This window comes from Schistosoma mansoni, chromosome 1 (genome assembly GCF_000237925.1).
Source record: "Schistosoma mansoni strain Puerto Rico chromosome 1, complete genome".
NCBI lineage: Eukaryota > Metazoa > Platyhelminthes > Trematoda > Strigeidida > Schistosomatidae > Schistosoma > Schistosoma mansoni.
In genome coordinates this window covers 7,124,313-7,140,505 of record NC_031495.1, presented here as the reverse complement: position 1 = coordinate 7,140,505, position 16,193 = coordinate 7,124,313, and the positions used below count along the sequence as shown (strand labels likewise).

Below are 16,193 nucleotides of genomic sequence, written 5' to 3'. Positions count from 1 at the left end.
TTTTTTCATAGTTGAATCATGGATTAATTGAAGCTAGACCACCATCGAAAACCTGGACGGCCGTTTCGTCCTATTAAGGGACTCCTCAGCAGTGCGCATCCACGATCTCGCGAGATTCGAACCCAGGACCTACCAGTCTCGCGAGTGCGGGATCGTGGATGCGCACTGCTGAGGTGTCCCATAATGGGACGAAACGGCTGTCCAGTGCTTCCAGGTTTTCCATGGTGGTCTAGCTTCAATTGAACCATGATTTCAACTATGAAAATATTAAATTCTCCACAAAACCCCCTCCGATTTTAAATGTGATCCGCAAACTGCATCGAGTAATGCAACATCACATGAGTGCTTTTCAGCACCAAACACATTTAAATAATTTAATGCCTGAATTGTAGTTGAGATATCGTCATACATTTGTTTTTGATGCATTATTTAACAAAAATAAGCAAGAAATAAACTAGTGTTTGCAGATATATTTTAACACTGCTATTTGCCAAAATTGTTTTAATTGATCTATTTTAAAATCCCCATTCATTTTCAATAAGTAATAAGAGACATTTTCAGTGATCGGTGATTCATAGCTAACTCATTCAAAGTGTTCAAACAGTGAACATAGAGCTAGGAAAATGTAATATCAGTTTGAAACAGGAACAAACTTAAGTAAAGGACTTGAATGGTTAACATCACATGTCTGAATTTTATAATTATCCACATTAAAGTGATAAGAAAGTTGCCTAGTCTGAATACCATATTCATTAGTTAATAAACACAGATTACAACAATAAGCAAGGTACATGAAATCAAGTGACTTATAGAAACTGAATACCAAATTGATGTATGGGCGAGAATGACAACAATTGGTTGTTTTGCTGAGTCAGACATGCGGATAGTGTGACAAGTGTTATATATTCCACTATCCTTATTATTATTAGTGATTAATTGTTCCTTGTTGTTGGATTGTGTCGGATTCGGGTGTGGAAATATATTGACGTTATAGTCAGGCTAATCTCGTGTTCTTGATCTGAGCTGTGTTGAAGTCTTGTAGAATAGACACTGGGTGGGAATCCAGTGTAGATATTCGTCTAAGGCAAATTAACGTCCCACATACGTGTAAAAAGTATAAGGACTGTTATAGCTAGAAACCCTAGCGTTATAACAAGTATCCTACGTTTATAACACATTAATATGATCTAATTGGCAGAATCCTGTTACTCTGAAGTGAGGGATTAGGAGATATGTGAACTAATTTCAAACCACGCTACTGGGAATTATTTTATGCATTTTCCAGTGACTATCTTCGAGAAACAATTTCCAGAATTCTAGTGAGAAGCCGTGATCAAGAGGGTCGGATGAGGCAGTTAGCCAACGAAGACAATATTCGTTGTTTAGTTTTCATTTAGTTTATCGTGATACAATCTATTATTATTGACAGCCGCATATGAATTATATTAGTTAGTTAACTTGAGGTTTTGATCTAATTCCTTGTCATGTACAATTTGAAATGTACTCCAACGGTAAGTATGACTTTAAAAACTCAGGTATTTTTCGTAAGGTAGTTTAAAAACAATGTCATATGATCAGTATTGTTTTACCAGTAATATAAATGAATTTGTGTTGTGGACTCTCCACTGAGAATTCGAGGTGCGTGCAATCGAGGACAGACAGACATCATCTACATAGAGCCTGCAATAGACGTGTGTTGACCCACGTTCCCATAAAATATTATCACTTCAAGATGACAATAACAAACTGAATTGCAAAATGTATCGGAATTGTTTAGCAGCAATTCTATAGTGAACGGCTGAGCATTTTGAATGTTTTAAAAGACAGTGTAGAGAGGTATGCATGAAAGTATACTGGAGTTGAAGATCTATGGGAAGATGTAGAGTGAATGCACTTTCGTCACTGAGAGCGATTGTGAAATGTCAGTTAAAGTCTCCAACAACTGATTGCAGTTATCATGCTGACCCCAAATGGGTCGTATCTATATTCCATCGTGAATCAGACCAACAGTCTATGACTTCATGAGCTGATCCCACATCATATTTATGCTCCCGGTATATTTCTTATAGGGTACTTCTACAACAGAAAGCATCGAGGTTGAGAGTGGGTAGTCATGTGTTGCACATGTTTCAACCACCTCAGTCAATCAAGATTTACGACATCATCGAGCAGTTCGCCACCATAATTTTACCTTAAGATTCCTGATTAAGTAGCTCTACGGAACGAGAGAAATGCTTCGCTGACATCTATGTTCAAAATACCTCAACTTACCTCTATCTCCTGCTTTCAGAGATCATGTACCACAGCCATAAACTAATGTGGAACTGACTGATGAGTGGCAAACATGCCATTTTGTTGGCAGACGGATATTGCACCTACACAACAAGTGAAGCAGAATAGCGAAAACCGAACTAGCTTTCTAAATGTGTGCCGAGATTTCGTCGCACACAGATTTATTTAGACTGATGAGACCTGTAAGATAAGTGGGATGATCGACGTGGCCGACTGTTTCACAACTTATCATAAGTTAAAGTGTTGACACAAATCAGTCGTGAAGATACATTTTGTGTTTACATTAAGAGAAGAGAATTCCAAACATGCTTACATTTTTGCTTAAGACGATCAACAAACTGCACTTTCTTCATCGATTGGGACCATGTGAGCTGCGTATTCCTAGTCGACTAGTGAACGTTCCTGTAAATTTGGATAAACGGAACGTTAATTCTAGGAGATCTATAATGAAACTAAGTAAAGGAGATAGTGGGAGGCTTGGTGATCACCACACGATGTTGACAATTCTGATGACAGTTAATCGTGAGCTTCGAATCGATAAACAGAGCCTTTCATAATGTTTATGGATTTCCGTGATTAATATTGACAAAATCTCTCGATCAACTGAGTTGAATGCTACCTTGGGATCAATAATACAATTATAGTATTCTGAGTTCGAAAACCTGACGAAAAGTGAATATTTAGTCATCACACATGATTCCAGGTCTGGAGCCAGCCTGATTAACTCGGCTTCGCTCATGACGAGCCATAACCGATGCGAATGGGTCGGAAGTGGATGAAATTCGGGCAGGTGTAAGACTGAAAATAATTGAAGCAGTTAACATTTACACTACTGATAACCAACCCAGTAGTTCATATCGAACGACTAAAGTTCAAGACAAGCGATAATGACAATACATTTCACCTGACAATATTATGGTTTCCTGGAAATCGTCAAATTTTATTACTTATAGCACGAACTGGTCTCAGTCTAGAAGATCAATCGAAACTAAGGAATATTAGACAGTCTTTATTTCTAGTATAAGGCTACTCGGAAATGTGCATACTCCACCCAGTGGCGTCAAACCCAAGACCAACTGGTTCTGATGAGAGCGTTTAATCGGTAGACCACTAAGCCGATATTCATCGGTTTACATTTCGCTTGTCTTTGAAGCGCATTCACTGTTGACTCAGTTTGTTTGCATGGACTAACCTCAACTCTAATAATCTGCAGTTCCTCACAACAGTCACATGGAATGTATATAAGAACTCTCGTCTAAGGTTCAAGACAAGCGATAATGACTGAATACATTTCACCTGACAATATTATGGTTTCTACATGTAATGGTATCAACAAAAAACTCACCTTCCAGTTGCAACCTCCTTATCACATTTTCATAGAAATAAACAAACATCTGATACGATGGTCAACACGCTCCTTTGAAATTTGTCTCACCAAATAATCACATTTTCCAATTTACACCACAAATTGTTTTCGCCTGTCTGATAGAAAAGCTGGGTTAGAGTACAGTATAATAACGACCTAGAGCGACTTATCTGACAATCAGCAAACGCCCCATTGTTACGATACAATTAACAATAAAAAAACAATGAAGTGACAGTGGAATAGTAGTTTTTACTGATAATTAACCCTCACATGCTAAATGATTCTTTGTAGTAAATGAGAATGGTCAAATTCACATATTAGGATTCAGGATAGTATCCTGAGTTAGGGTTATCAACCCATTGAATTATCATCACCACATGACATCGGTTATAATTCAACAAGTTTAGGGTCAGGTATTTCCAGTTAAACTAGAGGATTACGTCGAAGGATCCAACCGAAATACAATTTCATTTAAAATAAGAAGAATGAGTTTTGAATAATAACATGTATTTATTACATTTCAAACTTCTCGTCAGCTGAAAACGACCTAAATTTTATATCAGTAATATTAGCACAAAATTTTTCACATACCGTAATCGAGGAAGTTGAGTTCGAAACGACATAAGAAACCAGGCTATGAAACAATATACCCAACATAGCCGCAACGATTTTTTAGTACTTATATGTTAAGGATGAAGCCATAAAAGGAAGTGGGTGCAGTTATACATGATAATACATTGATAGTGAATAAAACAAAATTGTTAACAATTTAGTGATAATCAAAGCATCTAGTCGACATAAAATTAGAATTAACATCGTCAGTGAATGTCAGTAGAATTTCCTAATCACAGTTACAAAGTACAATGAAGAGATCGTTTAGTCGACATTAGTAAAAACAGTTACCTACATTACCTTGACAATGAGACGTTTAGCATTCTTCCAGTTTATAATTGTTAAGTTGGAAGTACTTGATGCAATGGCCTCTGTTAATTGGAGTAATGTGGCTTTCACTGAGTGTTTGTGATTCCAATTGCTTCTGTAATCACATTTGTGTAAAATTTACTTACTAAGACACACTGTTCAAGGGATATCTTCGGAGAAGCCCGTCATGTTCTTCTTTCAATACTGTCTGTACAACTGTTTACATGAACACATATAAATTAGGAAGTACATTTGATGTTGACTTCAGAATGATATAGCTCCACATTTGATTGATTTAAAAAAAAACATTTAGAGTTAGGAACTGAATATAGTTTGGCTGTAGGGAAGCATCTTTTCAGTACTGATTCAATCCTTCTTACGGTCCTAACTGAAATTTTCTCACCTTCGAATGCAAGATGGATGAGAATAGGATTTCTGACAACAGTTGTTAGTTTGGGACTTTACATGAACATTTTCCAGTACTTCTTAACAAATATTATCGAGTGAGTCTTGTAAAAAAAACTTCTACACTTCCATACTCCCTAACTATTCCAAAACAGAACTACTCTTCATTACAGGACACTGTAATAAAGTAACAGCGATATAGAAGGTGGATTCGCTACAGTATCTTTCAGATCAAAAAAACGAAAAAATATAGGCTACACAAAAATCAAAACAAGTTACAACAATAAAAAAATTACTTCGTTTTACTGAAATCATAATTGAACAATAATACGGTGTAAAGGCAAGCATAAACATTAAAAATAGTTTTTATGTAAAAGATAATAGATCCATTCTATTTTTAATTGTTCAATGAATTATCTTTATTGAATAAAGGAAGACAAAATAAGCGGTGCACAAAAAGAAAGAAGCCAGTGGAAATCCTTATATTACATTAATGTCAACGTATATGAATGTATGTATATAAGTAGGATGAGCATTTTAAGTAGTATACAAGATAACACTACAAATTCTCTTGATCTATTGAGTATCTGTCAGTATTAAAAAAAACTTGATCACAGGTACCCTGTGTGTGCATGTGTAATAATTAAATAAAGCGACAAAATCTTACCTAATTTAACAAGTCACAAAAATCACAGACAGAAATTCTCTCAAAAAGAACACGTTTTTGAAAATCAAAATAATCCCTTGCGTTTAATTCGAAATTTATCCTTGATAAAATCACCTCGGTCTGGTATAATCTGAAGAGCCTATGGATAGAAGAAAAAGTGTAACGATACATATATAAATGGACATGAAGAGAATCTCAAACATCAAACAAATTATATACAAATTCTGTCAAATAAATCGGCATACCTACAGTTGAAAAACATATGGAGTTCAAAACAACTATCAACCAATATCAAAGTCACAATCTTCAATACAAACTTCAAGAGAATCCTACTGTACGGAGTTGAAACTTGGAGAACTACTACAAACATAATCAAAAAGGTGCAAGTATTTATAAACAGTTGTCTACACAAGATACTCAACGTCCGTTGGCTGGATAGCATCACCAGCACCCTATTGTGGGAGAGAACAAACCAGCTTCCAGTTGAAGAGGAAATTAGGAAAAGACGTTGGAATTGCTTAGGACACACATTTCGGAAATCACCAAACTGCATCACGAGCCAAACGCTAACTTGGAATCCTGAAGAGAAAAGAGGAAGACTAAGTAACACATAGCGCCGGGAATCGGAAGCAGACATCAAAATGAATAGTAAGTGGAAAGAGCTGGAAAGGATTGTCCAGAACAGAGTTCAGTGAAGAGGGCTAGTGAGCGGCCTATGCTCCTATATGAGGGACAACAAGAATAAGTAAGTCTGTCGAATAAATACACGAGCTGAGCCACAAGGTATTGTCTCTAATGGTTAAAAATAAAGAAACCACACATCTGTTAGTACTTATACCCGCACCAACCACATAACACTTTTAGTCAGTTGGACACAAGTGGTCTGTCTGTTTGTCTTTAAATAATTACTAATCGTTGAAAGTTGTAATCTTTTTAACAGTACATATTTCGTCTATAAATACATGACAATGTAAGCCTGAATATTCAGAAGTAATTTTCCATAAGTTTCTGTCCCGAAATTTAATCACTGCACCAGATAGCCCTCATTATTAAAAATTAGTCCTTATCGATTGCGATTTCTTTTTCTTCCTGAAAGATAGAATGGTCAGACGGAGACAATACAATGTGAAACAATGAAGCAGCTGAAGAACTTATGTTCTGTAGACTTTTAGTAAGAAACAATCACATAGTAGAGGAAGTGTATTGCTACAAATAGTTGGTGTCTTGTAGGGAATAAGCTTGGTCCAAACTCAATTCTTTAGGATTACGTTTTTTAGGATGCAACTTTGTGTACTGATTGTACAGAGTCATATTATACAAAAGAATACATCGTTTTTGAAAAACAATAAACGCGTTACAATGATTAATTGGTGCATAAATCCACTTTCTTGATTTTTTTAATGAAGTGGTTGGATATATCTCACTTTAATAGATAGATAGAATTCAATCAATAATGAAGATATTACTTGTCATACTACTGAAATGACTGGTTAGTATATCATATACATAGTTCTCATTGTTTGAATATTAACGAGGAATATGTCGTTACAAGAAAAGTTCGGCTCAGTGATTACTTCATAGGGAAGAAAAAGATATATCAAAATATTTAAGGTAATTGGTCAATGGATTGCAATTATTATACTATTAATAGTATGGACAAAAAAGTAAAGATTAAGATCCAGTGTAATTGTTACATGTTCGCCAGTCAACTAATACGAAAATATAGACATAAACATACATACTATTGGTATCCAATAGTTTCGAAGAAACATAGACTCCACTAGATAATAGAATGAATACCATCTAGTCAATAAGTCAAAAATGCTACGGTTGAGCTAGTTAGATTGGTCGCATGATTTTTCTGTAAAAATTGTTTACATATACATGTATCTTAGTTATTTCAGGAAAATTTTTTTACCCAATTGCTTCTCAACAGTTAAGGTCTTGTTAGGAATTTGTACAGCTAGGTTTTACTCTATCAAGTTTATGGGTTTATCGGAAAAAGGCTATTAATGGTTAGACAAAGGTATTTCATTTGTTCGTGAAGTTATTAACCATTCATCTAAGTCAATTTTGGATGATACAACCATCTCAACTCGGATATGTGGAAGTTAAATTTAGGAATCTGAAAACTGACCATAGTTATACAGATGTTTTAACGCTTACTTTAAATTCGGAATACAGAGATTATTTCTATATAGTTCATAAAGAAAACATGATTTCGAGAAATTAAGTTGATCTTCAAAACTTGACAGAAGAATAAAGAAGGAATTCATCAGCAAAATATAATATGTTTAATGTATTTATAAAGATTTGAACAGCCACTTCAGTTAGTAAACTGACTGAAAAAAACACAACTAGAATACGACTTAAAGTATTATCAATGATTGTTTGAATTTACTCAATAACAACAATGGAATAATTCAAACTCATATTAACAGTGATATAAACATCATATCTGTTGAATAAATTAGTGTTTGTCTTCAATAATTAGCTGGGTGGACAACACTTTGGTGTTGGAAGCAAAAAGTACTGGGTTGAAAATTCAATGTCAACATAAACAGTGAGATGTCTGTACATCTAGTCGAAATTCTAAATAGGGCGAAACGCGTGTACCAGATTCCACTGATAGTCATTATTCATTTGCCTATTTTATAAAATTGGAACAAAACTTAAAAATCAACAAATTTGACAAACTTATAACTAGTACTTCCAATACTCACAAAATAGGTGGTATAAAATTAGCTAGTGCTTTCTTTAGAATAGGCGAGGGGAGATTTGTAGAGATTGTAGAATGTTAGTGTCATAAATCACAAACTGATTTAGCAACACTACTACCTAAAACCAAGAAGCATTGGGAAGCTATTTTGCCCTAGTTTGTAACTCCTCAGTAATGTACTTGGAAGATCGCACCAAAGATGGACATTTCGAAATCTCCACAAATCCCTCATACTAATAATAATTGTGTGCTCACTAGTGATTAGCTTCGAAATGCAACTTCTGAATTTCTATCGATAATTGCTAACCAGTGGAGTTTAATCATACTAAGTGTGAGACAGTAATCATTGCAACTAATGGAAGATGGTCGAGTAATAACGTGAATTGAGTGAAGTTAGAAATGTAAAGCATTGGACGCCGGCTCCGTGGTCTAGATTTTAAGTGTTCACAAGCGAGACCTGTTGGTGCTGCACTCAATCTTCTGTGGTGAGGTCGTAGACGCACACTAAAGAGGAGTCATATACTAGAATGAAACAGATATCCAGTGCGTCTTGGTTTTTAATGGGAGTTTAGCTCGTGATTAAACCTATTAACATTATTCTTTGTCTTACATCTTCGCAATCAATATTTGAAAGAAAGACTTTTATGAGGAAAAAATTGAACTTATCCAGAAAACAAAACATGAAGAAGTCACAGTAGAATTTAAAGATAGATCAATGGAACAAACAGTCAACAATAAAACTCCACAGTTGAACGCAGTCAATCATCATACATTAATACAGGTGGTCATCATCACCATCATTAACAAACTACTAACTACTATTGCTACTACTAGTAGTAGTAATAGTACCATTCTTTTCGAATAGTAATCAATAAAAGCAAACAGTCAAAATAATAACTTTAGTAGTTTACAAACATTTTGCACAATCTAAGTAGGTTTGAATGTGATGAAATAATTTGCATAAAGAATAATAATAAATAGATAAATAAAAATTATTCAAAGAAGATAAACTGAAATTCTAAATACAGAACAACAACAATCATATTACTGAAATGGACGAAATTCAATATATATACATATATATTCAATAATTGACGCCAAGCTCTTCTTCACTGTGCTATGGTCGATATTTTGTACATGTGAATATAGGGAGACTGGTAGGTAGGTAAAGTATATAACACATTTATAATGACTAATACACTTAGTGTATTTAATGAAATGCATTGAATTTTCATATACTGTGTTCATTTTCCGTTATATAAATATATTGTAGAATGAACAAATCAACTAGTACTGCTTAGAGTAGTATATTAAATAATCGAATATTAAAATAGGGGATCATACACACATATATAAGTCATAGATAGTAGTAATTAACGTAGAGCAAAACAAAGAAGTGCATTAAGTCAAGTTACCATATCATAATATTAGCACAATATGAAAATAACAGGATGAATAGTAAAGGACTCGAAATAACAAAGTAGGAATGATAGTGTAAATAATTGAAAATCTACAATATGGTTCGAAAAAAATAGAATGAAGAGGTATATATCCAGGAATAGTGGAACTCAAGATCTAGGAGACGATAAAGAGTTGTCAATGAATCCTCGCCATAATGAAATTATAAATATACTAATGTTTTACTTATTGTCATTCACTCCCATACAACCAGATTTATTTGGAATATAATCACACACTGGTCGAAGCTGTGTTTTGGTTTTAAGGACTAATCGAGTAAAGTATCCGAAGAATACTAAACAATAAGAGGTCGGATAACGATAACCTTGACAAAAAGTGAATGCAATGTTATGTAGATAACTTCCAACCGAACTATATACTTTCAGTGATTGTTTGATTCAAAACCTAACAACTATGAAGATGATACAGGAAATCTAGGCGTTTTATTACCACTTCAGATGACGATGATACGACGAAAAAAAAATGGGAAAAACTCTAGGAACAACGAGATGGCTTTTGAAGCAATCGGGACTGGGTTCGAATCCCGGAGTGAACATCAACTCTAGGATGCAGGCACGTACAAATAGGACAGAACGCGCATCCTGGATTCCAATGCCAGCCACTATTTATCTCTGCTTAAAATGCTTGTGACTTAATGGTAATATCGAGATAATTCGCACAGGATATACATGTGCCAAAATAGATTGATTAATTCCAGTCCTAAACATCAATTTTTGATAAATAGTGGAATGAATGAAAACAGAGTAAGTAGACATGAAAATAATAGTGATTGGTCGTTTGAGTAATTCAATTTACTCCTAAACACATTTTTACAATACTAGTTAAGAAAAAATCTTCGAAATATCAAATCAATGAAGAATAATTTGAGTCAACTGGAATGAAACAGCTTAAAACGTTTAATCACAAATACCCAGATACGTTGTTATTTCTACATATTACGATAAAATTTGTTGTTTGGAATTATTAAGTTATTATTACGTTTAATGTCTTTGAAAACTGTTAATCTCACACTAATTTTCTTTAGCCATCATGAGCCTACTAGATCTGGGATATTTAATGTTAAACTTCAGGGTCAAGAAACAAAAAAATATGACTATAGGCCTATTGTTTGACTGGATTTCTTCTTAATACATGACATTGAGGAAATGTATGTGTTTTGTGTATTACTTAAAATTATTGTGTTTAGCACTATTTTCGGCTAAGAGTATTCGGGTTCACTTAAAGTTAATTGGCACACATCTAAATATTGCTTAGTTACCATCTAAATAGCAAACAGTTGAGGGAGATTCTGGAAATTCTCACATAAAAAATGTTTTCAATGTTGGACTACAAGTTGACTAAAGGTTTTTATCTACTAATAAGCACTGTAAAAATAGTGATTAGTATCAAAGTATAATGATGTAAATTTGTAATAATGTACTTTTAATGCTATATGAAAAATAAATTCATTTGTGAGGTTTATTTAGATTTTCTCGTTCATGTTAAAGACTGCAATCGATCAATCTCTTTTTTTTGTTGGTATATTTGTTTTCTGTGCAGACTAGCTAGATGCTGTCATTAGGTTACAAACATATTAGACAGAGTGAGCTGGTGGATAGTAGTGAAATCTACATTGCATAAGCTAGTGGTTACCTGAACTCATTATCTAAGGGAATAAAAGGTTTGGCATTGGACGAGGGAGGTACTAGGTCCGTGTTCTGGTGTGACCATCAACACAGATAGAGATACATCCAAATAAGATAAAACGCGCGTCTTGGATTTCATTACTGGGCATTGTCCAACCCTGCTTAATATATTGAAAATTGTATAGCTTCAAATGACTTACTTCTAAAGATTCCCGATTTTCTGCTTCCCAAATAGCACGTTCATCTTCAAATTCTTGTCTGCGTTTCTCAAACTCGGTTAACTGTATTAATATGTGTTTTTCTGATTGTTCAGCACGTTCCACAAGATCACGTTCTGTTTCAATTAATTTATTTGTACGTTCATGAACCTATTATGAACGAGTTTTTTTACAAAACAAAGAAGGATAGAATAACTTTCATTTATTAGAATGAGGATAAGAGGAAGCTGCTCAATGCCCTGGTATGGTCAGAAATGAAGGGAGTTCGCCCTCACACTCGAAGTGCTCTCACATGAACACGTGTATACGGCTACTGACAGGGAAGTCCTACTCACTACCTTCTCATGGAGGGGGTGTTGTTTACAAAATTCAAAGGTAAATGTTAAAAGCTCTAACCAGGTTGATGGATACGGAGGATCCACCTAGATGAGTTGGAAAACGCTGACTCTAAACCAATGGTATACATAGTGTTGGGACGGCTTACGAGAACTACGACGGAGCCTCCAGAGGCCTTAGAGGAGCCGAAGAATTCCATGCAATCAGAACGCAATAAAGCTTTCTACAATATCAACGTGGCATGCTACTATTAGTCAGCATAACATGCCTCTTTGTGGATTGATTGAATCATAATGTTGATTTAACAAACGCTAATATCCATAAATACCCATGATTTTCTGTACATTTTAATTCTTGCCCAACAAATACTTTTCTCCAGTTTTCTATCTTCTTATTTGAGACTTGTAGGGTTCTAGCGTTCAAGTGCACAAGTCATACGCGGTATATTAAGAATCTAAGCTCTAGATATAGCACATGGGCTCCAGGGTCCTGAAGGAACAAATGACGTATGAACCTATTGTTAGTCGTCGGCTACCATGGAACTGCATCTCCTAAAGTTGATCCACTTCCATGAGGATCAAACCTCTGAATCAAGGGTTCATAGTGTGGCCTCCGTGGACCCTATGGCATTTTTGTCTGATTTTGCTGGCGTTGGTAACGCACTAAGCGCTAAGGCTAAGGCAGCATTGATTGACTAGATCTCCACTAACAGTTAGTTATATGTTGTTAAATCAGAAAGCACCATCAAATTACGAAGAAATCGGTGTGAGAAACAATGTCTCTTTGTTATCTCCGCCTACGCTCCGACAGATTACAGCCCGGATGCGATCAAGAATGAGTTTTACCACCAGTTGACTGTTTTTTTCTACATAAAGTGTGTTCCACAGATACTGTAGTACTAGCTGGAAGCTTGAATGCACAGGTCGGTCGTCTAGGCATAGAAGAGAGTCGTTTAGGTGGCCGATGGAGACTTGTTGGCCGCAGGTCAAATAACGATGACCGTTTACTGCAACTTTGCGCAGACTATAACCTGGTTTTAGCTAGCACTAACTATCGGCTCAGTCATCGCCGATGTACCACCTGGCGTCCTCCTTTTGCATCTCAAACCTAGACTCAGATTGGTTACACCGCGATCAGCCGCCGCTGGTCTGGTTGTGTATGAGACTGCCACTACTTTCGAAATACCTACCTGGATTCTGATCATGCCCTTGTTTGCCCTAATCTTATCTTACGTTTCGGTACCCAACAAATTCATCGTCTTAAACGGATTGGTGTCTGCAAATTGGTTGCAGCTTCTGTTGTAACTAAATACCAAACCGAGATAGGTTGAAGGCTAGCTACCAGCCCACTGAAAAATATAGATGAGCACTGGCTGCAATTGCATGACGACATGAAAATGGCGAGTAAAATCACTTGCAGCTTCGCGAAACGTCCCGCTTATAAGCACTGAGTTTCTTCAGGCTGCTTCCGGTAACCACCGGAAGCTCTTTCAAATCGTTCGAGTCACTGGCAGCAAGATGTCTGGTGTGAGTGAAACAATCTGTGAAGATGACGCGATGCCAATCACTAACATCTATTGAGGTCTTGGACGATGGGTAAAGTTTTTCGAGGAGCAGTTCAACTGATCTACTGCCTCGACAACATCGACCAGACTGTCTTGTCCTGCATGGCCTGTGGCGACTGATCCACCTAACGAGGAGGAATTCCTTAAGGAACTTCAACTCCTGAAGCGACACAAATCATCAGGTCCAGATGGTTTACTTCCAGACCTTTTTAAAGATGGTGGTGACTTCTTGGTTAGGGGACTGACTGAGTTGTTTACAAATGTCTGGCAATTAGTATTCCAACATCATGGAATGAGTCGATAGTTGTCCCTATCTTTAAAAAGCGTTCACTTCGTTTATGCAACACATATCGGGAGGTAAGTCTACTTCCGATTGCGTCCAAACTACTGGTTTCCATCATACTTTGTAGATTGTTCAAAACCCGAGAAACATTGATTCGTGAAAAGCAGGCTGGTGTTCGTTCTGGTCGAGGATGTATTGATCATATCTTTACCCTCCGCCAAATGTTAGAAGACCATCATACTTTTCACGAGCCAACAATCATAGTATTTCTTGGCATTAGAGCTGGCTTGAATTCGTTGGATAGGACTGTCCTCTGAGATCGTCTATTGAAGAAGGGTGTATTTGAGAACTTTAGAGATGGTACAACACAGTGGCTAGAGACGCTATCAGACATGACTTAGGATAGAAGCGATCCTGCTGTAACTTTCTCTTACTTTCTCCATCAAAATGAACGTAAATTATTCAACCGAAAGAATACTTTTCCTAACTGGAATGCTTTCCCCATTATTATAAGTATTACTTCACTCTCATACACTAAATTCCGTTTATTGTTGGTCTTCTTCTTATCATACACACTTTACATTCTCTATCTCTTCACAAGCACATTTTTATTGTGTTGCCCCCTTGTACCAATGTGTGTTTATTCAAACGATATATATATAACTCAATACTAAGAACTGTAATCATAGTGAAAAATATTACAAATAAATAGGGTAAAAAAAACCTTGCCTTTTGTTCAAAAACATTCTCCATTTCAGACTCTAATTTAGCCAATTTACGCTGATGCGCTAAACGTTCCGTTTCTAATTGACTCAAAGGTTCACGACTATCTTCTGTGGCTAAAAATTTACTTGCTTCAGCAATACTTGTTAAACGTGATGAAAAATAATTTGTATAGTGTACATGATGTGTCACATCGATTAAATCCTAAACAATGTTTTGTATAAAAGGAAAAACAGAAAAAAATGTAAATAACAATATAACCGAGAAATCTTGTGAAAACTGGCTTAGTTTGCAAGTGTTTGCTTTCATGGAATGAGAACAATTGTTAAGTGCACTCCAGGAAATCTCAAAGAATTGAATGGCGTGTTGAATCCACTGTTAAAAAGTAAAATATTAGAATGCAAGAAACCTCCTTAGTCTTCAATGGTACTCCGATCGTGATAATCTCTATCAATCCGCTTAAATCACATGCCTTGCGCACATGCTAGATTGAGGTCAAACGATAGGTGAGTTGTTGATGGATAAACACTACTGGTTCGGATTGAGCTCAATTTTTCGAAGAATGCTCACAAATAAGAAGAGTGCATATCGGTCACAGAATCGGACAACAGTCGACGAAAACCATTTGTGAAAAGAATTAGTTGCGGAAAATATATCTCAATTTTATTAAAAGCCCGCTAAACTTTATATGCACTGAATAATGCTTGATTCTGTTACATGCAAAATAAAATAAGAGTATTAGATAACAAGGATTGAGAACAATTATTCCAGGTATCAATACCATAATAGCCTTGGAGGCAATCTACTTAATTCCGTAATATAAATCCTTTTCATAACCTTATGAACTGAAATGAACAAACATTATACATATTCATTAAATGACCAAGAGGTTATAAAAGTATTCATTGCAATAATAATACATTGGTAATATGTATATGTGTATTCATTGCAATACATGTTTTCGTTTCGAACGTTTTTTTTTCCTTCAGAAACCGTAGATATGAATCATAAATTGTAAGGAGTTAATGTAATTTTAAGAAGTATGCAAAATTTTAATAAATAGCCTTTCTCTTTTAAAAAAAATGGGTTGGACTCCTTTAACCCAATAGTCATCTAGAAAGAGTTCTATCCACTAACACAAAAGCTCTTTAAACCTTTCCTATCTATGTCTTATAACATCTATTAATTATCAGAAGGGGTTTTGTGGAGATTTAGTATTTTTCATAATTGAAAGCGTGAGTCAATTGAAGCTAGACCACCATGGAAAACCTGGAGGCTTTGTAAAAAAATTTTACAAACTTCGTGATAAAGTGTTGAGACTGCTTAGTAGGACCTCGTTTACCTCACAGCTTGGACTGCGATAGATCAAACTAAGCAGCAACTCTTGTCCCCTGCATTTCAGGCGGCAGCTAACTAATTCATACGTCCCACTCTCATGGGATACACTGTCGATAATGGTGAATGGAATAGCATTTCCTAATGAATAGAGCTACTCCCCCTCCTTTACGCGTTTGTATTCTATCGGCCCTTACTAAAAGTAAAACCCTCGAAATCAAGTTCCCTACTATCTATAGACGGGCGTCAGCCCTGTTTTC

At 35.6% G+C, this 16,193-nt stretch overlaps 1 protein-coding gene across 1 annotated transcript in view; it reads right to left on the bottom strand.

The window, feature by feature from the left end:
* Positions 1-5,181: 5,181 nt before the first annotated feature.
* Smp_003620 (putative septin) overlaps positions 5,182-16,193 on the bottom strand; it is a 24,971-nt gene continuing 13,959 nt past the window's right edge. The window contains exons 5-7 of the mRNA XM_018793114.1: positions 14,620-14,802; positions 11,675-11,842; positions 5,182-5,790 (exon numbers count right to left, since the gene is read on the bottom strand). Of these exons, the coding sequence (XP_018647659.1) occupies positions 5,716-5,790; positions 11,675-11,842; positions 14,620-14,802 (426 nt within the window). The 3' untranslated portion in view covers positions 5,182-5,715. The remainder of the gene's footprint in view (positions 5,791-11,674; positions 11,843-14,619; positions 14,803-16,193) is intronic.